The following is a 23687-nucleotide window of genomic DNA, read 5'->3' as shown; positions in this document are numbered from 1 at the left end:
CATTCCACATGGTCAACATGAATACAAACTCTAGTTCTTGCATCTTAACATTTGCAATGTTTGCTGCCTCTCGTCTAGTTTCTCCCTTTTGTGATTGGTCTTCAGCTGTACTTTCTAATGCATCCACAATCTTTGAGTAGGACTCCAGAATGGCACTTGTTGCCGCTTCCTGAGCCTGCCAGTGAGTATTAGAAAGAGATTTCAACACACAGTCATTGCCCAAATATGTTTTAAGAACTGCCCATCGGTGTGTTGAGGCAGAGAAAAATGTGTAAAGTAACTGGACTGTTGAGAAAAACCTTACTGCCACCGGACAACTGCAGCACATGGTGTGAATATGGGGCATTTCTTCTGTTCTAAAAGCTTCTTCTGAATTCCTCGATAACGCCCTGACATCTTGGCAGTGTTGTCATAAGATAGATTTCTCAAAGTGCAGAGGTCAATTTTACAAACTTGGCACAGATAATGCAGTACTTGATTTGCCATTTCTTCACCAGGGTGGCTTTTCTAATTGAGGAATGTTATAAATCGTTCGACTGGTTTTCCATCTGTGGGAGACACGTATCTTAGTACAATACTCAATTGATCAATATGTGAAAGATCAGGTGTAGAGTCGACAGATAAACTGAAGTACCCAGCCGTACTTAATTCATCCACAATAGCTGGACGAACTCTGTCACTCATTAGACCAATGAGTTCGTCACATATTTTCTTGGATAAGTATGATGGATTCCCTTTGCCGGCATTCCCATATTTTGAAATATGTGTCATCTGATCCCCGGAAAGGCAGACCGTGTTCAGCTAATGTTTGAATAACAGCTATAATGTGCTGCAAGACATGTTGCCAGTATTCACACTCCCTTTAATTTGTTCTGTGTCAGTCCAATTTTTGTGTCAGTCCAAAGTCCTGTCTTCGATTTAAATATGTCAACATTAAATCTTTGTGAGTAGTGCTATTTTCATGTTTAATTAAAACAGTATTCCACGAGTCACTAAATCCATCTGTAGGAAACCGGGATGTTGAAGGATTATATGCAAAAAGTTTGCAACCAAAACAGTACACAGACCCTGTTGATGGTGAATACAGTAGCCATTCTCGAGTGTATTTCTCACCATTCGCTTTCATGCCGAAAAATATTTTTTGTGGACAATATCTTGTTTGTTTGCCACTGGTAAAAGTCTGACGTGATTTCTCAAATGGTCCAGTGTGGTGCTGACAGTCATTTGGTCATGATCTATCCAGTAAGCTACATCATCGGTACTGAAATCAACCCACATACCAGGATCTTTTCTCCTATTATTTACAGCATGAGCAGGTTCAGTCTCTGACGCATCCACACCTTCTAGAACAATGTCTGTTTTACCACCAGGAGTAGGATGATCAGTTACAGTCTCTGACACATCCACATGGTCTGGAATGGTGTTTGTTTCACCAATCGAAGAAGGGTCAGTCTCTGAAACACCTACAGGTTTTGGAACGATGTCTGTGCTACTGAGAGAAGATGTTGCTTCTGATGGATTTGCTTTGAAAAATGTCAGCTTTTTGGAAGATTTTGGAAAATTTCACTAGTTTTTTGTTTTTCTTCTGCCAGTTTACGTTTCTGTGCTCCACTCAGTTGGTTACGTTTCATCCTGCCCCTTATCTCAGTTATCTGAACTTAAAAAAATTACACAACATACACTATTTTTATGTATATATTGTGACAGGGTCAGGCCAGATGGCTACAGGAGAGTAATAGAAGGCAGATATGTTAGCCCCAGGCTAAGTAGGTCCCTTTTCCTTGGGTAAGGTAACAGGAAAGGTTCCAGAACAATCAGGAACCTTCTGGAGACAATTAAGACAGACAGACTGATTAGAACACCTGCAGCCAATCAAGAAGCTGCTAGAATCAATTAAGGCAGGCTAATCAGGGCACCTGGGTTTTAAAAAGGAGCTCACTTCAGTTTGTGGTGTGCGTGTGAGGAGCTGGGAGTGAGAACGCAGACTCTTGGAGGACAGAGGTGTACAAGCATTATCAGACACCAGGAGGAAGGTCCTTTGGCGAGGATAAAAAAGGTGGTGGGAGGAGGCCATGGGGAATTAGCCCAGGGAGTTGTAGCTGTCGCACAGCTGTTCCAGGAGGCACTCTAGACAGCTGCATTCCACAGGGCCCTGGGCTGGAACCCGCAATGGATGGCGGGCCCGGGTTCCCCCCAAATCCTCCTAACTCCTGGTCAGACACAGGAGGAGTCGACCTGGACTGTGAGTTCAGAAAGACGGCCAAGCTGAGGGCTGCCATGAAGCTCCAAGGCGAGCAAATGCGCCAATAAGCACAAGACCCGTCGAGGTAGAGGAGGAACACACACACACACTTGAGAGAGAGAGAGAGAGAGAATCAAGTACATATAACTCAAGAAAATATCAATAATAAAACATAAATTTATTGCAATACATGACAGGATCTGATTTCCTTGCATTATTTCGATCTATGTTAGTAGGATGTCCCCCTGGTTTAGGTGGGGATAAGTAATAAAAAGAGAACAGAAAAATGGAGGAAGTGTGTGTAGTGGAGTGTAAGGAAGTCTAACAAAGTTCTGATTTTTACCATGATGACTACTTCGATGCTTTTTTGAAATATCAAATATCAAATTTTTTCCAAAAAAATCTTTTTTTTTTTTCTTTTTTTTTTTGGTGCCCCCTGCTTTGCTGGTGCCCCAACCACGTGCTTAGTCTGCCTATTGGTTAATCCAGTGCTGGCTATACCTGAGCCAGGGAAAAGCTTTTCGGGTTTTCTTTATACGTATAAAAACTTGAAGGCTGGAAACCTTCCATGCATTTGCACCGTCTGGCTAGATTGGCTCAAGTGAATGAGTCAGAAATACCAAGAGGGAAAATAACTAATGACCATTGGCACCCCCGAGCTTGCTGAGCGGAGTGAACTGGAAAAATCGGGCCCTGCCCTTCGTAGCCATGCCAGGAGCCAGCAAGGCTGAAGGATATTTGCGAGCCTGAAGCTGTTGCCCGTTAATGCTAACGAAGAGGTGAAAAGGGTGAAATCAATGGAAATTAAGAGCCTAAGTAAAGTACCTCAGTGGATCTGGCTAAACTGGCTCCGTACCAGAGGGAGCTTCCAACGCTGCCCTGCTGGGGTAACTTAAAATCAGCTCGATGAGAACATTCCCCATTTACCTAATAATCCACAGTGCTGGGGACGTGGCCATATAGTAACACCCCATATTCCCCGTCTCTGACTCCAGCACCGATTTGCTCCCTTGGCAAGTTCAGAGGTGATGCCCGCCCCCTCCCGCACACCGCTCGCCACCTGCCTTGCGAGGGGCCAGGGATCTGACCGCAACGCTGGGCTTTTTCTGCCTCCTGCAGCATCAGGGCTACGTGGCGTGGTAGGATGATTTCGCTGAGGAGGTGTGTGGCAGGATGGACGCTGACGGGGCTGACGAGGCCAGACTTGCTATCCGCAGGTCAGCAGGGGAGCCTGGCAGGGGCTGCGATGGAGACGGAGCGGAAAGTGACGCTGCATAGTCACTGCGATGGCTTCAGGTGCTGTAAGCAGGGCAGGGGTGGTGTTGTGGGGATGGGCCTTAGTATGATTAGTAACCAGCCCATTCCAGAGGCTTTAGTTGGAGTGAGGCTGGGATCTTCCTCATTCTGGGTCAGGATCTCCCCAGCTTGGCTAATCCAACGTCCCTTGGGCTGGGCCGGCCCCTTAAGTACTCTCAAGTGGCAGGTTTGCCTTGCTTCAGACAGCTGGATCTTTGACCCGCTTGTAGGCCAGCTGGCTAGGAGAGGCGGGGGGGCAGTGGGTTCTGTGATTCTTCTGGCTCTTGCTTAAAGCCTGTTCTCGTTTTTCCAACACTCTCTTAATCACATATGACTCTAAACTCCAGTGGGTTAAAGTGGATGTTACCAGTCTAACCAGCTCAGAGGTTTCCTCCTAATCCCCACAGCTGGCTTCTGAATGGTGGGAGGGTGGCTGCTAAGTGAGGAAAGGGCGTAAATCAAAGGAGTGGAACAGCTGACCGGGACGTAGTTGGGTAATGGCGATTCTCCCTTTCGAGCAGCAATCCAGATCTGTGCACTCCATAGGCCTGAGACTCCTGTGCTAACAGCAATGCACAGCGCAGCGTCTCTGCCCTTCGCCAAACCATCTGCAATGGGGCATCTCGGGGGCAAGCAGCTCCTTCCTCTCTGAAGCTGCCAGCGCCTGCAGAACCCAGGTCGTGTCCTTCTCCAGCTCCCTGGTGCTGCTCTCCTCCAGCTGCTGCTCCATATGTTTTGTGTTGGCCATTGTCCATCTTAAACGGCAGCCGTGGTCAAAGTTAGGATGTAAAAATAGTCCCTTCTCACTGCTGTGTGCACGCTCGCAGCTCGGCTGGGGCAGGCAGGTTTTCCCTCCTGTTGGCCCTGGCGAGCCGGCTCTGCTGGGGGCTGGGAGAGCTGCGCTCTGACCTCTTGGGGATGCATGAGCCAGAAGTGCGAGTGAGGCTCTGAGAGCAAAGCCAGGCCCTGCTTCTGGGACCTCCTGTGCAGCCCTGCTGGAGACCACCGGGAGACTGCAGCTGCCCGGGCGTCAGTCTGTAACACTGCTGTGGAGAGGAGCAGAAAGAGCCGAGCTTGACTCTCAGATCCCAGGCTGAGTCATAAAACTTATCACGCAAACCTCCATCCTCCTCCTTGTAAACTGGAGCAGGCTGGATCTGGAGCCAGCGAGAGGCAGCAAACAGGAAATTATGTGGTGAGCTGTATTTTAATTTAGTCCCTTTTCTGAGGAGCAGGAGGCTTTCAGGCTTCCATAACTTGCTCAGCCGGTTCTTAACTACGGTTTTGACAATGTCTGCAGAATCCTCCTGTCCCCGCCCAACCCCTGTGATTGCACAGGACTGTGTTAAATTGCAGGCGTGTGAAAACTCTGGGACCAAATCCCTGTGCTGCTTGTTCTAATGCTCTCTCTGGGGCAGCGCCGCTGTGTCTGTGCTGAGTGGCAAGGCACGTCTGGGAGGTAGAAGCTGAATGTGGATTTCTCTTCCCCTCTCCCCCAGTAGGTTTTCTGATCCTCTCCGGTTTATTGGAGGTGGGGCGGGGGAGGTTGAGCAGATATCCTGAATGCCTCTGTACACCAAAGCTTTCCTCTTCCTGGCGCCTGGCTGGCCCCGTGATAACAGCCAGGAGCACATGATGGGGGAGATGGGACTGAGATAAGCCTGTGGCTTCATCCCATGAGCCCCATGATGGCAGGAGGCCTGCGGGATGCCACCGGTGCCAGCAGGCTCTGCTCTTGCTATTACTTCCTCTCTGCCTGGCCTTGTGGCGGGAGCTAGAAACTGAGGGCCTTGTGGGCAGGGGCAGGGCTCTCCCCATTCCTGGCGGTGTCTGACCACGGCGCCGCTCCAGGGAACGCTGGGTGAGCGGCCTGGGCTTCCGCCCCACCAAGGTCTCGTACCTCGGGCCTGTGCAGAGCAGCTGCAGTTGACTAAAGTGAAGGAATTCCTTTGGGTTTGAAATCGCTTTCTAATGCATCAGAATAACCCCCTGGCTCCTTAATGGCACCCCCCGTAAAGTGCCATTGCTCTCAGGTGTGCAGTTATAGCTTAGCCCTAAAGGGCAGGGCCTTCCCTGTCTGGTGCACTCTGCCCGTGCAGGCCAAAGATGCTTTGCACATCCCCCTCTGCCCAGGAGCTGGAGAAGGATTGGGGTCCCCTCACTCATCAGTGGGAGGGCTGGGAATAGAACCCAGGTGTCCTGGCTCCCAGCCCCTTCCTCCCTTGTGCCCAAGGACCGGTGTGCTGCATGCATCAGGTTAAACGTGGACAGAGGCTGCCTGCATGTGCGACTTGCCCTTAGGTGGGAGAAGCTGGGCACAGAGGACAGGGCTGTGCTGAATGCCTGGAACAGCACAGCGCACTGGCAGCAGCTTCTGAAGGTGTGCCCCACGCCGCTGGGCACACACCCGGCAGGGGTCACTGCAACCCCCTTCAACAGGATGCAGTGTGCGCTCCTCACTTTGTTAGCTCATCTCTGCAGACTGGTACAGAGCGGGGTGAGGCCATGGCCCCTCTGGGGTCCCAGCCGCTCTAGACTCTCCAGCGCCATGTGCTTGGGCAGAACCAGGGCTGGCTTCAGGGCTGGCCCATGTTTAGGGACATAAGGGTATCTGGGAGTGCAAGAGATACCCTGGGGCCCCTTCCCCTGGGGCGCCTGCGGGAGACGAGCTACAGAGTGGCCCTTAGGACTTGTCTACACTTGGAAACGTACCAAAGTAGCTACTCCGGAGCAGTTTCTTGCAAAAAGCCCCCATGCGGCCAGAGAGCTCCTAGAGCGCCATCGCCTTTGGGCAGGGACTGTGTTTTCCCTCTAAGGCACAGTGATATGGGTTTAACCGTGCTGCGGTGGCATGGCGTGGCACGGGAATTGCAATAGCTCTGCTCACGCTCCAGCAAACGGGCTTGGTGGTGGCATGGCTGTCCCAGTGGAGACAGTTTGCCCCCGTTGTGCGCTCTGGGGATGGGGAACGTGCCTGGCAGAAGAGGCAAGGTGCAGTCGGTGGTGTGAGCGTGAAGGGCTGTCTGCCCAGGCATGCGTGTGGAATGGGGGTAAATGGTCCGGGAGCGATCTGGGGCCCTGGAATGTGCCGCTTGCTAGCGGAGAGTTCATGGCACTTTGCGGCTGACTGGCAGAGAGCGGGAGAGAGCCCTCGGCGCGTATCTTCCCCACTGCCACTTGAGCAGCGTTCCCAGCCAAGCGGAGGACCCAGCAAACCCCGGGATCAGACACCCAGTCCTGCTGCTCCGCAGCTCCTGTTCTCTCTCGGCTGGATCCCTGTGCGGCCTGCAGGGCGCTACCGGCCCTCCGCATCTGAGCATCGCTGGGGCCATGCGCGGCCCGGCCGTCTACCAGCCTTTGCGGCGGTGGGGTCAGACTGTGTGAACCTGGCTGGCTCTGCTCGCTGTGCTGGATTTACCACGTCTGAATGGTCCTAGAGGGCAGCTGGCTGGGAATGCAAAGCTCCTCACCGGGCCTGGAGGAGCTGCTGCAGCTGCAGGGGAGGCGGGATAGGCTGGGAAGGGGTCGCAGAGCCTAGGTCACTGGTGTAAATGCAAAGTGAGGCTGCAGTGGGCCGCCGGCTCAGGTCAATAGTTCTCAAGGTCTGTCAGAGGCTCCCGCCTTCCCTGCAGCAGCGGGAGCACCGGGCCACGCGAGTGCCTCCTTGGGATGGATCGAAATGGAAGTCGCGCTAACGGGATGGCCGTGGCTGCCCAGTTCCATTTCCCCACCCTGGCAGCAGGGTTTAACCTGTCTTAGCTCTGAGTCGCCTCCGTTGCCTGCTGTCCCTGCAGCTCTGCACCCCCGCCTTGCTCTGCGGCTCGGTTCTCCTCTCTTGGGTGGCAGCTGCTTCCCCGCCAGTTCTGGGGCTGGTTGCGGAGGGGAGGGCTGAGTCCGCCCCGGAGGAGCAGGGCGAGGGGTGGAGCAGCTGCCCACGGCACGGGGATGGGGTTTGCTGGACTCAGTTCAGCTAGTTGCTGAAAGCCGTGGGACTCCTCCGAGCGCCCAGGCCTGGGCCCCAACAGGCGGGAAGCGCTGCAGCTTGGCTGGTGCTTCCCCCGCGCCTTGAGGACAGAAACAGCCCCTGGCTCCTGCAAGTAGCTTAACAGGGCCAGGCCCTCTCCAGTGCCTTCAGCGCTCAGGCCCCGGTGGCTCCGGTCTGAGGGCCTGTGAGGCAGAGCAGGGTGTGAGCGCGCCGCTTGCTCTGTGGCTAGACGGCTCCTCTCACCCACCCTGTTCCTCTTTCTCACGGAGTTTTCGGTACAGAATTCCCCACTCCGCCCGGTGCCACCCAGACACTAGGCTTAGGGGCTGCTGAGCTTATTCTCCGCAGCGAAGAGCAGTTCTGAAAACCAGCTGCTGCACAGGGAATGCTCAGCATGTTAGTGTGCGCGTAAGGCTCTCTCCCTCGTCCCTGAAGTGCAGCTGCCTCTGGGGTGGGACGTGGCGTATGCTCTGGCTCAGCATGGCTGCAGAGCAGTGTTTGAGGAGGGGGAGGAGACGAACACTGGGCTGTCGTGCGTGCGTGTATGCATGCACAGTGCTTAACGCAGTGGGGCTGGGCCATCCAGGTGCTCCTGTACCAGGCAGGTAGGTTGCTACAGCCCACCAACCATTGCACTGAGTCCTCGCCAGAGGCAGGAAGGGAAGTGTGGGACTCTGCTCACATGCCCTGTTGCCTTGAGGAGCTGGGATCCCGTCCCACACATGGAGCTGCTTCCAGTCCCCCACCCTGGCCTGAGCTGCATTTAGCTGCTAGTCAGTTCTGGTGGCTGGGTCTGTGCCGACTCCTCCCTAGATCAGCCCTTCTGAGCAGCTAGAGCCCAGCAGCCGTGGAGACTGCTCTGATGGGGAGAAGAGAGGACTCCCACTGCTTGCTTCGTCACATAACCCTGGGGGAATTCTGCGCCTTTGCATATGTGCAGAATTTATGTCCCCCCCACATTTCTTTGCTTCCCCGCAGAAAAATGACTTTCTGACAGGGAAGCAAAGGGAAGCCGGAAGAGTGGTCATATGACCTTCCCCAGCAGTATGTTTCAGGTGCTCAGGGCAGCTGGCAGAGAGGTAAATCACTATGGGGAAGGGGGCAGACTGGGGAAGACCCAGCTGGTGGTTCCTACCCTGTGCGGGGCTCAGCTGCTAGTCCCGGCTGGGCTGGGCTGGGGAGGACGGGACTTCCTTTTTCCCTGCACGGCATCCAGGGCTATGTCAGACCCACCCCCAGATTTCTCCCCCAGGAGCAGAAAGTTCTGCAAACTCCCCCACCCCCCTGTACAGGGAGTTGCTCCCCCATCTGCCCAACCCGTATGCATCCAGACCCCTTATAGCCAGACCCTCCCACCAAGCCTCATCGCCCCACACTCAGAACCACCCTAATGAGCCCCACTCCCTTTGCACCTAGACCACCCCGACGAGCCAACTGCACCTGCATCCCAACCCCACCGAGCCCCAATCAGCTGCACTTGGATCCCCACCCCGTTGAGCCCCACTCCCCCAGCATCTGGACCCCCCCACTGAGCCTCCCACACCCAGTCAACCCCCACCTTCACCTGAACCCCCCTGCAGAGTCCCATTACCATTGCACCCAAAACTCCACAACAAGCCTCTGTGTATCCAAATCCCCCTGCACCCAGATCCCCCACTGAGCTGCTCACACCCAGATTGCCCCACACAGAGCCCTCTCAACCCACACCTGGATCCTCCCACACTGAGCCCCTCCTGCATTGCTGAGCCTGCCTTCCCATGCCTGGTGCACCTGGCATGGAGGGGCAGGGCCCTGGGGTGTTTCTGGGGCCGGCCCGGTCCTTGCGGTGTGTCAGGGTTGGGTGCAGCCTCACCACTGAGTCCGTGTCCCAGGGGGAGCTGCACAGTGAGCTCCCACCTCTGCAGCCAGTGGCCTGTGCTCCCCACTGCCATGCTGGAGTCTCCACATTTATCTGACAAAATTTGCAGAATTTTAAAACGTGCACAGAATTTTTAATTTTTTGGCACAGAATTTCCTCAGGAGTAGTCACAGCTGGATCTGGGGTGTGGTAGGTCTTGGTGCTGAAGGGGTTAACTGCCTGGCGATTTAACCTAGAGGCTCTAATGCCCCTGGGCTCAAGGTGCCGAGGTCCCTGGCAGGGAAGCTGGGAGTGGTCCTGAGCCTCCTGGGGAAGAGGGGGTGAAAACGGGGCTGCCCTCCTGAGTCAGCCACAGCAGCTCCAGCGGTCTCTCGCTCTCAAGAAAGGGCGCTCTCTGCCTCATTATTGCTGGCACCGGAAGAGGCATATTTGCTCCATGAGATCATGCAGTTTGTACGTTTTGTAGTTAGCAATCATTGGCACTTGTGAAGCCAGGGAGCGCAAGTCGCTGCAGGCAAAGGTCACTGGCTGGACTGCTCCCCTCCCAGGGCAGCACCAAGGGATGCGCCGCGACCAGTGTTGTATGGGACTGGAGTCGGGGATGCCGCTGATCAGCGCTTGCCCCGTCACCCACACCTGTCGCGTCCAGGCTGCAGCGGGCAGGGCCTGCCAGTGCTGGCCGAGCTGGGAAGCAACCAGGGTGCACACAGAGGAGGCCAGCCCTGCGCTCTAGGGTGGGCCCTGTGGCTCGTGGGCACTGCACTCTGGGAGCCAGACCCCTTTTGGGGCCACGTGACTTGCAAGCTTTTGGCTCCAGCTTTCCAGCCTCGACTGCGCTGGGACACTCGCACTCGAACCCTCTCTAGCGCTGGTTTCCTGAGTGGGCAGCCGGGAAGCGAAACTTGGGGCGGTGGCTGCCCGGAGAGAGAGAGCAGCACCATTGCTAAAGGGCAGGTCCCCACTCCTCGGGGCCACACCCTAACGCGTGCTAAGAAGGGAGGCTGGGAAGAGGGAGGCACGCTGAGGGGGCATCTCGCTCCTGAGTCCTGTATGCCCCAGCCCGTCTCTCCCCTGGGCTTAGTCGACCCTTACCGCAATGGGCCGTGTTCACCCCGGCTGGCACGGGTGGGGTTCTTGTCGCGGAGAGCCAGTGTCTCCCTGGGACAGTGCAAGATCTGCCTTTTTGGGAGGGGGCGTGTTTTAGGAGACCTGGGAACTTCCAGCAATTGCTTCTGCCCCCCATCCTCAATGACTGGCTGTTCCTTCCTTGGAAGCGGTGACGTCTCTGGGTGTGGGAGGTGCCCCGAATGTTGTGCATGGAGCCACTGGGGAGGAGGAAGCGAGAGGGAAGGGTGGGGGGGTGATCCTTGCCTGCCTGGGCACAGCTTGCTCTTCCTTTGCACAGGAGAAGTTGCTGGGCCTTACCCATTCCCCAGGTGGCGGATGGCGCCTGCTGGTGCTTTCCCTGGAGACCATGGGCTGTTTTGCCTTCCCACATGCTCTGTTTCAAACCGGGCTCCAGTCCCCCGGGCTGCCCTCGTCTCCTGCCGATAGGGGTTGGTGAAGGGGGGTCTGGTGGGGCAGGCTCCTCAGCAGGGACGGAGGGGGCTGAGTGGGACATGGAGCCTAGGGGCAAGAGGCAGTGGTCGTCCCCGTCCCCCCACCGTCCTGTGTTGCAGGATGGGGGGCACTTGTTCTCTTGCTCCCCAGGCTGTGCCAGTGCCAAGCTAATACTGATGCCCTCTTGCCACCGTTAAGATTCCTGAGAAAGCAGCTGAGCTGGCTTTGATCTCTGAAACGCTCTGCAGGGCTTTCGCCTTTTGCCATGTGTCCGGCTCCATCCGCGCCTCGTTCGGATGCATGGAGCGGGACCGGGGACTGGCAGTATCACGGGTACCTCACTCCCAACATAGGGAGCAGCCAGTGGGTCACCCCAGCTCTCTGCATTGTGATTCTCTGCGGCGGACCCCCACCGTGTGCCCCGCACCAAGCACTCTGGGTGCAGCACCAACCTGCCCATTGGTGGGGCTCGAGGGAGACTGGTTTGCTGGGCTGCAGGGATGACAGGCTCCAGCCCAGCCTGCTCCCAGCAGGGCTCTGGACGGTGTGCTCACTCCTGGGCGTGTGTGTCGGGCAGCACGGAGAGGCCCTCTGTCCATGCAGTAATTTTATATCCTTGGCATCCCAGTCCTGGGCTTTCCGCCTGGGTGCATTTGAGCTCCTGATGGGAGCATGACGGGGCAGTGGCTGGGGTCACGTTTGTTCCCGCAGTGTCCGGCTACTCGGCCTTTCTGTGCATGTGCAGCTTCCTATCCCCAGGGAGCGAGATCCCACGGGGCCCTGCTGGTAAACACAGGAAGAGCCGTGCCCCCTTCCTGCCAGAGCCGGAGCACGCCGCGCACGCCGCCCGGCACCACCAGCCCCGTTGCATGGAAAGGATTTATACTGCGCTGCTGCCCGGCTGGGGCCTCTTCTGCTTGTTTCCGAATTGCCGTTGGCAGCTGGGGCCTTCTCCATCCCTCCCCTTGAGAAACGAGGCCCTGGCGCTCGGTGTAAGCAGGACAGGCCTTGCTTATTGGCCCCCCCCTCTGCTGGGTTTCGTTAGCTCAGATAAAGGCCGGGGGAAGCTGGGACCTGGGAGTCCTCAGCCTCTGCTTCTGGCTGGGCCTGTGGGCGTGAGCCGCTCTGGCACAGGGAGTCAGGCTGAGAGAGGGCACGGGCCTGGAGCGAGCTGGGGAGGGCAAGGGAGGAGGTGACGACTCAGGGCGAGTGCTCAGCAATCAGACACTGAGGGGTGCATGTCAGGGCGGGAGAGGAGCATCAGCCAGTTATAGGCCCCCTCCCCACGCTATCCCACCCCATCTCTGCACCTGGCCCCTTCCTAGCCTCCCCAATTGCTGCTTTAGCTGCCTCCTAGGGCCGTGGTTCTCAAACTTTTTTTTTTCACAGACCACTTGAAAATTGCTGAGGGTCTCGGCGGACCACTTATTGATCTTTCCAAATGTTGTTTGTACCCTTAGCTAACTATTGCAACACGCTTTGGATAAAAGCACTATATAAAAAAACCTTAATAATAATGAACTTTTTTTGTTCTACAAATAAAAGCACAGGGTTCAGAGTAGCAGCCGTGTTAGTCTGTATTTGCAAAAAGAAAAGGAGGACTTGTGGCGCCTTAGAGACTAACGAATGTATTTGAGCATAAGCTTTCGTGAGCTACATCCGATGAAGTGAGCTGTAGCTCACGAAAGCTCATGCTCAAATAAACTGGTTAGTCTCTAAGGTGTCACAAGCCCTCCTTTTCTGTTTGCAAATAAAAGCACGCAACTCATATTTTAATATCAGTCGTCTTACCTTTCTAATGTGATGGATGTGCCCTCTCTCCCACACCGCGGCAGCCCCCGAGCTGGGGCTGGGAAGGAGGGGGGTTTCTCTCCCTCTCTCCCCCGCCATGGCAGCCCCTGAGCTGGGGCTGGGAAGGCGGGGTGGTCTCTCCCTCTCTCCCCCACCGCGGCAGCCCCCGAGCTGGGGCTGGGAAAACGGGGGGCCTCTCCCTCTCTCCCGCGCCGCGGCAGCCCCCGAGCTGGGGCTGGGAAGACGGGGGGCCTATCCCTCTCTCCCCTGCCGCGGCAGCCCCTGAGCTGGGGCTGGGGAGGAGGGCCATCTCTCCCCAGCGGCCGCAGCCCTGGAGCTGGGGAAAGTCGCCTCTTTCTCTGGCCGCCGCAGCCCTGCACTTCCCAAATTCCCCTCACCCCACTGCCCCCTCCCACCTACCCCCTCTTCCCCCCAAGGCCATCACCTCACCTTACATGTGCGTCTTCTCCAGGGTCCAGTCATCTAATTAGGGGAGTCACGCCGGCGCGGCTCCACTAATTAGGTGGGTGGCCCTTCATTCTCTCGTGTGCGGGCCAGGCACGTACCTTACAGGGAACTATCTGCAGACCACCTGAATGGAGCTCGCGGACCACTGGTGGTCCATGGACCATAGATTGAGACCCTCTGTCCTAGGGGAAGGGCCTCCCAGTGGCTATTTGCCCAGTGCCACCCCCCTCCCGCTTCGCTCCTCAGACGCCCCCTTTCCCATGAGGCCTCAGTACATGAACCTCCCCCTCCCACGGCCTCCCCAGATTGCCTGTGCCAAGTATCAAAAATCACATCAGGCCCCTGAAAATCGGGAGATCAGCTTGAAGATCATGAGATTTTAAAACCGAAATCAACGTTTGGACCTTTATCTTGGCCTTCTGGCCTCTGGGGGTCACACTGCCAGTTCCTCCCCGCAGCCATGTACACTAGAAAGTGAATTAAAAAAAAAAAAAGCAGAGATTCTCCTGTAATCGCATGACTCAGGTACTGGGGCTTCAAGAAAACCAACAGATCGTCAGCTCCTGATCTTATCGGGTCTGGCAACACCGTGCAAATAATCCTTCACTTTTATTGTTGGGGGGAAGGGCGCAGCCTGCTGTACATGGTGGGCGACCCGTCCCACCCCGGCCTGGTATTCCAGTAGGAAAGTGGGGAGGGTGGCTAGAAACTTGGGGCACAAATTAATGCTGACAGTAGCTGCGCTAAGCGGTGCGCCTACGGCTTTGTGGCTAGCCTCCTTCAGTGCCGGCGAGTGGTTCCGGTCGGCCTGTTGCTCATGTGGGTGTCTGCATTTGATTGCAGCTCGTGTGTGGTGTTGCTCAGCAACCCCGTTTCTGATCAGATAGCATCTAGCCTGGTGAGTTACGTCTGAGGTAGACAAACTTTCTCTGTGTATTCCCGTGAGCTGCCGTTTTTGTAACCCCACTGTATGGATTGCAACTTCTCTGTTGCTTTTGCTGTCGGCGACGTGGGGTTTCCAGCTATAGATTAAAATGAGAGGCTGGCTGGAAGCACAGTGCCCATCGTTGGATCTAAATCCCTCCAAGCTCCAGACCGGTCAGATGGTTTCACTCCTAAAACGAGCTGTAATTTGCCTAAAAATAAACCCCAGCAAAGAGGAAAGCTGATCTTGTGATTAAAGCACAGGATGGGGAGTCAGGCGATCTGTCTCCTAGCCCAGACGCTGCTGCTGACTTGCATGCGGCTTTGGGCAAGTGGCTTGGCCTCTCTGTGCCCCTCAAGTACAGGCGGGAGGATGGGCCTGAGCCTCCTTCCCAGTGCCCAGCAAGGGTGAATGTTTGGGATGCCCTGGTGGAAGGGGGAAGAGCAGGACAAGGCTAGAGTTACCCAGTTTGGACCCCAATCTGAACGTTCCCCTAGCTCAGTGGGCTTGGAGCCCATGTTCTGGTGTGAACGAATCTCTGCATAGCTCTAATAAACCTCCAGGTGCCATGGCTTAAGGTACGGGGCGTGGGGATGGGACTTACAATCCACTTCCCTGGAGCACGCCACTGAGAGCAGATTGGTGTCACTGTGCCCCCAAAGGTCCCCCACCTCCTGCCTCCCATGCGTGTCTCACAGCTGTTCTTAGAGGGGGTTGAGTAAAGGGTCCCACACTCTGGGGAGCCCAGAGGGAAGCCGTTGTTTAAACTGCTTGTGCTCTGAATGTGCCAAAACAAACACTGATAATCGGGATACACAAGGGCCCTCACCCAGACACCCACCCTGCTCCCTGGTCATGGACGCTGTGGCTACTCTGCAAGCTGTGCCAGCTTCGAGCCGATGGCTGGGGCAAAGAGCGCCCGCCACCTGAAGGCCTGATGGCAAAATGCTGGTTCCTTAGGGTGTTGAATTTCCCCTGCAGTGGAGCCCAGAGGGCCCACACGCAGTGGCATTTCTCCCAGTGTCTTGCCTTTGGGGTGGTCCTTCAAGGTGCTTATACAGTGCACAGCACCGGTTTACGCCCTCCACCCCTGTGAGCGGGTGCAGCGGACACGTGAGACACGGGAGGTGATGGCTCTGCTGTACTCAGCACTGGGGAGCCCTCCGCCGGAGCGCCATGTTCAGCTCTGGGAAAGACGGGAATGAACTGGAGAGAGTCCAAAGGAGAGCAAGAAACACCATCGGAAAACCTGGCCTATGAGCACAGGCTGGAAGAATTCAGCGTGTTTAGTCTAGAGGAAAGGAGGCTGAGAGGGGACTTGAGAAGCCTTCAGATATATTAAGATAAATGGACAGTGACCAACTGTTCTCTGCATCCACTGCAGGTAGGACAAGAAGTGATGGGCATAAGCTGCAGCGAGGGGGATTTAGGTTAGGTATTAGGAAAAACTTTTGAACCATGAGGGTAGTGGCCGAATGGAATAGGCTTCCTGGGGAAGTTGTGGAATCCCCAACAGGTTGGACAAACACCTGTCTGGCATAGAGTTGCCAATTTCGGTTGGACGTATTCCTGGAAGTTTCATCACATGACATAATCTTTAATTAAAGATTGATCTTTAATTCCTGGAGACTCCAGGGCAATCCTGAGGGGTTGGCAACCCTAGTCGGGCATGGTCTTCTAGGCTAAGACTCCCCAAACCTCGGCTAATGCTCCCCGCCGTGGCCCCGGGGCCAGGCCTTGATGGGGCTCGGGACTCCTCCAGTGCGTGGGCCGGGAGTGGCTCGGGCAGGCCAGGGCCCGGGGCGGCTCAGTCAAGCCGTCTGGAGCTCCTCCCATTGTGGTGGGGGCCTTGGAGATCCTCTGGCCCTGGTGGGTGAGAGCAGGACGGGGGGGGCACGGGGCTAGCCTCCCTGAATAGGGGGTTCACACACTGTCCATGTTCAGCATGGGGGAGTTGGGCCAGGTGACCTCTTCCAGCCCTACGTTTCCATGATTCTCTAATGTGGTAGCACACCCAGCCATAGGCCAGGGCAGCACTGTGCTCGGTGCTGTATAAACAGCACAGAAAGACCGTCCCTGCTCTGGAGTGCTTACAACTGACGTAATTCAACCCTGGGCACCTGATGAGCTCAGTGCCCCGGCCCCGGTGGGAGTCTTGCAGAGATGGTGTAGGGTGGGGCAGATCCCCCAGGAGGCCAGGGCCAGCCCTGCTGCCTGTGACTTGTTTGGGTGTCAAAGCAGAAGGGAAGGCGTGTTCCTGGCTCCCGGGTGAAGCGTGCCTGTCAGGTCCCGCTTTGCAGGGAAGGCTGGTTCTGGTGCATTCCCAGTGTGGGCTGCAGTGCGAGCTCCTTGGGGAGGGAAGATGATGGGACCCTTAGCGACACAGCGGGCTTCTTGTGGCATGTCTCTAGAGAACGCTGCCCTGATCTGAAGGGGTGTGTGTGGGTTTGTGTGTGAGATGTATTGTGGAAATGGGAGCGGGAGGTTTTCAAATAAACAGTCACATAAAAAGGTCTTGGCTGGCACCAAAGTACACCCCACCCCCCCACTCCCCAAGCATTGGACGAGATTGTGTTTTGTTTTGTTTGGACGGACACATACAGCTGCAGGAACTCCTCGCTTAAAGTCATCCAGGTTAATGTTGTTTCGTTGTTACGTCGCTGATCAATTAGGGAACATGCTCGTTTAAAGTTGTGCAATGCTCCCTTCTAACGTCATTTGGCAGCCGCCTGCTTTGTCCACTGCTTGCAGGAAGAGCAGCCTGTTGCAGCGAGCTTGTGGGAGCTTCGAACCAGGGTGGGCCGGCAGCCCCCCAATCAGCTCCCTGCTCCCCTAAGTCCCCTGTGCAGCACCCGCCTAGGCCCAGCAGGCTATCGGTTGCTGGCAGTTCAGCTGTCCTGCTTCCCCCCCCTCCCCTGTCATGTGCTGCTCCTGCCCTCTGCCTTGGAGCTGCTCCCCGAGACTCCTGCTTGCTGTGGGGGAGGGGGTGGAGGGGAAGAAGAGGGGGGCTAATGTCAGGGTGTCCCCCTCCCCACTGCTCCTGCACCCCGCTCACCCCATCTTCCATAGGGCGGGGGGACACACGGATGGAGGGAGCTGTGGTCTGGTCTCAGCTTGCTGATCTAACAAGGCAGTGTACTTCTGACCCCACTCTTCATACTTAAAGGGGAAATGTGCATCTCCATCTCTCAAACACATACAGGGTGTGTGTCTCTGTCGCTGTCCGCCCTCCCTCCTTTCCTGCTGCTTTGTAGAGTGTGAGAGTTAACCCCTGAAGGTCAGCCAATCGCTAGTTCATCATTTAGCAGTAAGGCATTCCCTGGAAAATATCCCACCCTCTGACTCCTCCACCTCAACCAAGCTTCACAATCATCATTGCTGTGTACCAGTATTACACTGTTTGTTTAAAAGTTATAGTGTGTGTGTGTGTGTGTATATATATATATATATATATATAAAATATAGTCTTTTGTCTGGTGAAAAAAATGTCCCTGGAACCTTACCTCCTCATTTACATTAAGTCTTATGGGGAAATTGGATTCGCTTAACATCGTTGTGCTTAAAATCGCATTTTTCAGGAACAGAACTACAGCGTTAAGTGAGGAGTTCCTGTATTACCAGACTGCCCACTTTCTTGTAAAAAGGGGAAATCCTGGCAGCCTGAGCCTGGCGTGGGGGAATGGAGTCTGGCCTGAAACCATTTGTCAGGGGACAATCTCCCCAGTACGGAGCTCTGGCTCGCACGCTTGTGCTCTCGCTTTCTTGAGAGGATTTTTTTTTTTTTTAAATATGTATTTGAAGTGGCTGCATCACTGGAAGGAAAGTCGCCGCCCTTTCCAGAGGGCAGTGGCTGCTAGCCATGTGGAGGGGGTGCTGGCTGGATGAATGAGTGGAGATTTATCCTGCCCCCGTATGGTGCGCGCCTCCTCCCAGAACATACTGGCTGATTCCACGCTGGGGTCGCCCTGTGGGTCGGAACCAATAGGGAAGGTCCGGCTGATCTAGTGGCCAAATAGGATGCTCCTCACCAGAGCATTGCCCCTGCCCCCTTGCAGCCTGGACCCTAGTGGCCACCTGAGAATCCCTCCACCATGACCTGTCCCAGCCAAAGCCCCAGCAATGGGAGGAGGGCAGCAAGTCCCAGAGCCTGCCCACGGGCTGGAAAGCCATACTGTGACTGCAAGTGGAAAAACCTGCACAAGAACCTGCTTCCATTTGGGAGTCTCCCCCCCCACCCCCAGCTCTCTGCACAGGCTAAGCCTCTGGTGTGAAGTGACAGGGAGGCAGGAGGGGCTACGTTTTTGGGGAGGTAGGAAACCCTGGGAACTGGATCACAAAAACGCTGACTCTTGTCCAGCGGTATGGAAGCTGGACCGGGGCGCAGGCCCTGACGCTGCCCTGGGCAGGTGGGATGCGCCCCAGCTCCCAAGTGAGGGACGGCATTCAGCAGCACTGGTGATGTCCTGTATCAGGACGGGTGGCTCTGATGCCACTGAAATTATCCCCCAGCTACAGAGCTATGGGCAAAGGAAGTGGCTCTTCTCTTTCCAGATTTCCCCTCTGCAACCCAGCTCGGGCTCAGTTAGCGACTCATTCTGACCTCTCTCCCACTCCAGGAGCCTCACGCTCTCGTCTCTGAGTTTGTGACCTAGGGTCCTCTTGCCCCAGTTGGCAGCAGGCATGGGGGGTCCCCTGGGTCTGGGATCCACACACAGCTCACCAAAGAATGTCGTGTAAGGTCTCTAATGAGAGCCTGTGTCACGCTGGTCCTCGTAATCCCTGCGAGGTGTACGTGTGGATAAGCTGCGAGGAGTTATGTGGATGTTCCAAACAGCGAAGGCAGGTCACCAGGTGATCCCCAACCTCCTGGCAGGCCGGGAGACCGGACGCTTCTCTCTCTAGGGCTGCTCATGTGCAAATGGACGCCCATTCACAGTCTGAGCAACGTGCTAATCAATAGATTGCGGGGACTGCAGGAAAACCCAAAGCTGGCAGGGCTGATCCTGTGTAGGAGGCAGGGCTGTGAACTTTTGGCACTCTGTCTGGGGTGCAGATGAGCCCCCAATTATCCTTCATCAAGGGGGGCACGAGTTGCCATGGAAGAAGGGTCTCCGCCATGCTGGTGGAAAAACACTGTGAGAAGGGCTTTGGGGTGAGCAGAACCTTATTGGACAAGAGGGCGCTTCCTTAGTTGAGTCTAGGCTCTAGTAGGTGTGGTACGATTTTATCTGATCTGTAACCCTTTGTTTCCAGCCCTTCTGCTTGTTCCCACATGGCTTTCTCTCGAAACAGACCTCCGTGCCGCTCCCTCACGCTAAGGCAGTAGCGAGGTGGCTCATGACCCCGGGGACACCTGGGCAGCGGCAGGGGGGTTCTGGACCCCTTCCCTGCTGTGAGCCCGCCCATGGGCTTTGCCTCAGCCATATTCCCACAGTCCTCAGCCCCGGGTGGCGAGGCTGGAATTGGTGCGGTGGTCTGGGGCCCAGTGTCTGAGCAGATGTGCCCAGCCCCTTTGCTTGCAGAGTGCGGCTCGCCCGCTGCTCCGTCCAAACCTGCTACAGCCGGCACCGCCCGACGTGACACGCAGCCAGGGCCGGGAACGGGCCTGTGTCAGCTGGGCCTGGCTATGCCTAGAAAGGCAGGTCTGGGGGCAGCATGAATTGGCATTGGAACTGAGGTGCAGCGGGGGGTGAATGGCAGCGCCTGGCACTGCCAAAGGGAAGAGTCCTACAGAAAACACGAGCTCTGACACAGGCTGCTTGGCCGGGCCGTAGCATCCACTGCAGGGTTCTCCCCCCATTCTAGCACGGGACGGGATGGCTCCAACCCTCTCCAGCAAACGGCTGGAGGGTGAGGCTGTCAGGGTAACCCCCATCGCCCCCGACGGGTGTGATCCTGACTCCCTCCTGCAGGACTCTCCCACGCAGGGGTTTTGCCCTACACGGGAAGCACGTCTCCCTCCCCGCTGATGATGGTCCAGCTTCAGAGTGTCCCTTTTGGGTGCATGAGCGAACAGGAGGGTTTCCCAGCGTGCCAGGTCCGATTGGAGGCTGGGTCCCCCAGGGGATGAGCAGGGAGCCCGAAGGGAAGGGGGCAAGGCTGGGAATAGGGTGTGTGTCTGTGAGGAGGGGTCCCGTAGAGATTCTGTCTTGTGGAGCAAACTAAATGGTGTGAAGAACCAGACTTGGAAACACACTGGGGGCAGGGTCTTAGAAGGGCGAAGCCACCCTTCAGCCCACTCGTTGACTGGGGCGGGGCTGGAGCTCTCCGGAGGGGTGGCTGTGTGAGGCCCCTGCGGCATCTCTCTTCCCCCGCACCTTGAAATGCAGGGTCAGGTGTGCTGGGAGTTAGGCATGGTCTAGTGGCCAGACCCCTGAGCTGGGAGCCACGAACTCCTGCGTTCTGCTCCCAGCCCTGATGCTCTCTGCCTTTGGGGGAGACTTGGCCTTTGTTAAAACGTGTAAAACGCCATGTAACGGTTGAATATCATATTAGCCCTGTGGCTGCCTGGGAGCTTCAGTCCTCTCCATGCTGCACAGCAGGGCTATGCCACATCAGGGAGATGGTGGGGCTGGAGCTCTGCAGCTCCAGACACACCGGCCTTAGTGCTGCAGCTAAAGGGAGAAGTTCTGTAACCAATACAGGGGGTATGACACACGGCTGAACAGTTCTGAATCTGTCCAGTAGAGGGCAGTGGTGCACATTCCAAACCAGGTCATGGCTGGATTGTTTTTTGACAGGCTGCTTCTAGTCTACTTCAAAAACTTCAGTTCTTCTAGGGACCTTCCCTCAGTTTCTTCCCAAACATTCCCATATTATGAATCTGCAGACCCAAAGTTTAACAAACCCCATGTCCTGAAACCCCATGCTGGTGGGTGTCAGGAATGCCCCTGCTTTCCGGGAAGCATTTGGGGGTGAATCCCCCCTTTTGGGGGCAGAACTGGTACTTTTATATGGAGTGGGCGAGCAGCCAGAGGTGGGTTGAGGTCAGAGCCTGTCTGCCTGTGGGCCCCTCTTCCTTGGGGGGGGGCAGGTGGAGGCTGGTAGCTTGTCGGTGCCTTGACGCTGTGTGGGTCCCCCAGGAGGAGGTGATCTGGGTTCGTGCTGCCTTAAGGCACAGGCCTTGTGCTGCAGCGAGGCCTCGGTTCCTGGACCGAGTAATGAAGAGCTCTGCCCGGGGTGGGGATGGGGGGGAATGATTCCCCACAGCCAGTGGGCTTGTTCTACAAGTCGCTCCCGGCTGCCTAGGGGACCCTGCAGCAGCGCGGGCCACGGGGTGTCCTGCCCCGGGGCGCCCCAGATCTCTAACCAGCCTCCCTTTGCCTCTCTCCCCAGCTTGCGTGTTCCGGGTCAATGCCCTCTCGCTCGTGTACCTGCTCTACCTGCTGCTGCTGCCGTGGTTCTTGGGACCCACTGAACACACCATCAAAGGTAAGGGCCGAGGGCTGCCGTGGCTCTCGCCTCCACAGGCTCTGGACACGGCAGTTTTCCCTTTGCCATACGATCCCTGAAGGTTTGCCCTCTCCCCACCCTCCACGCCTGCTCTCCTCGCTCTGTCCTGGCTGATGGTGACTGAGATTGGGGGGTGGTGTCCTGCCAAGTGACAGTCTCTGGAGAGAGATGCCAGCTGCAGTCACGGGGAGACTGCTGTGCTTCCAAGGGGCATTGCTCTGGGAGCTGGTGCGCTCTCTCGGGCAGGGCTCCTGGCCTAGCGCCGGAGCGAGTTCCTGTCCTGGATACAAGCCATAAAATCCTTCCTGGCCTGGGCAGCCAGAGCGCAGGCCCCACCCTGAGGAGTGTCCTGGGTTTTAGCAGGAACAGTCCCATCACTCAGCTGCTGTGGTATTCTCCACCCCTGGAAAGCCAGGCTGGAGTTGGGGGAGGCAGCGTTGCTCAGCGGCTAGAGCGTGAGACTGAATATTAGCAGTCCTGGTTCTGCAGCCGTGGGTGCACGCTGTCCCAGCGCTGTGCCTCAGCCTTCGCAGCTGTAGAATGGGCGAGAAGGAAACTCCCCCTCTCTCTAATACTGTGAGATGCACCCATGAAAAACATCCTCAGTGCTGTGTATTATAGCAAGTCAGCCCACCTGGGACTGCTCACTTGTCATCGGGCTGCACTCCAGGCCCACTGAGAACTTCCTGACAGCAGGCACAGGGCACAGGAACTCCTGCATCCAAAGCTCAAGGCTCTGCCTCTTGAGCTGAAGGAGAATCTCCCTTAGCTGCTAGCAGTATTGAGCCTATGGCACACCGCTGAGCAGTTCTGATTCCGTGCAGTAGAGGGCAGTAGCACATACAGATGCTATTCATTATGACCTTATTCATCCATATTCATTCTGCCTCTCTAACTGGGAATGGGCTAAAGGCCACAAGGCAACTCAGACATGGCTTGGAGATAATCTCCCTGTCTCCTGGACACAGCCCACATTGCTAGCTTGCCTTCTGGGGCCTGAACACAGGACTTGCCAGACTGGATCAGACCCCAGGTCCATCTGGTCCAAAGTCCTGTCTTTGACAGCAGTGCACCCCAGAGGCTGCAGAGGGAGGTGGAAGAACTCAGCCATAGGCAGGTGTGGGATAAGCCGGCCCCACGTTATGTCTCAGTCTGGTCTCTAATAGTTAGAGACTGGCTTAAGCACTGAAGCAGGAGGCTTAATATCCCTGCCAGAATTCTGATCCTTTGTATAATGGATATTCTAATTCTCCATAGAAATGTCTATCCCTTTTTGAATCATGCTAAACTCTTTGCCTCAGTGACTTCCTGTGGCAGTGAGTTCCACAGTCTAGTTTTGCATGGGGTGAAGAACTATTTTATCTCTGTTGGTTTTAAATTTTCCGTCTTTTAATTTCTTCGGGTCCCCTGCTCTCCCCATCCCATAGCCCAAGGACAAGAAGGTGCCACTCCCCCTCCCATTCATTACTTTATGTACTGCTCTCAGGGTGGATGTTTAGACTTGGCATGCAGTGGGACTGGGTCCTCACTGGAGCAGGGGCTGGTTCTAAAGGAGACCTCGGGCACAGACGCGTGTGAATCAGCAGTGGCAGGGAAAGGGAATGGAGACAGTATGGATGAGTCAGTGAAGCGCCGAGATAATCTTGTGCTCTAGCTCGGTGCCCGGGCCCTGCCCTGTGGTGCCCCCACCCCCTGTCTGGAGGAGTGGTCGCTTCTCTTGAGTTTTGCTTCGATTGCTGATACGAGCCACGCTTGAGGGTAACTGCCACTGCGGCTCACTTCTGAGCCACAAGGTTGTGGGTTCCAGTCCCACACTAGGCCTTGAGCCTCTTGCTGGTGCTGCCGGGCAGCCCAGGGGAGGCAGCGGTGGTGCTAGAGGGGAGACATGACGGAGAACTTGTGTTCCAGTGGAAGTAAAAGATCCCAAGTTCCGCTGGGGATGATTGTCCTGGCCGTTCTGCCTCTTCCTGAGAGCGCTGATGCGAGTCTGCGAGTGAGTGCCGGACACCTGCCACGCCTGCCTGTGCACCCGCATCGTCCATCTCCCTGAAAGCGACTGGGACCCCTGGGGTGGGAAAGGCTCCGGAGATGGTTTGGATGCAAAATCCTT

The 23687-nt window shown here is 56.1% G+C and overlaps 1 protein-coding gene across 6 annotated transcripts in view; it reads left to right on the top strand.

The window, feature by feature from the left end:
• Positions 1–23687, top strand: part of PIEZO1 (piezo type mechanosensitive ion channel component 1) — a 108326-nt gene that overhangs the window by 24516 nt on the left and 60123 nt on the right. For all 6 annotated transcript variants that reach the window (XM_043526167.1, XM_043526169.1, XM_043526171.1 and 3 more), the window contains exon 2: positions 21461–21556. In XM_043526167.1, the coding sequence (XP_043382102.1) occupies positions 21461–21556 (96 nt within the window). The remainder of the gene's footprint in view (positions 1–21460; positions 21557–23687) is intronic.

Source organism: Chelonia mydas, chromosome 12 (genome assembly GCF_015237465.2).
Source record: "Chelonia mydas isolate rCheMyd1 chromosome 12, rCheMyd1.pri.v2, whole genome shotgun sequence".
Lineage (NCBI taxonomy): Eukaryota > Metazoa > Chordata > Testudines > Cheloniidae > Chelonia > Chelonia mydas.
Note: the sequence above shows the minus strand (reverse complement) of the source record. Positions and strands in the feature narration are given on the sequence as shown.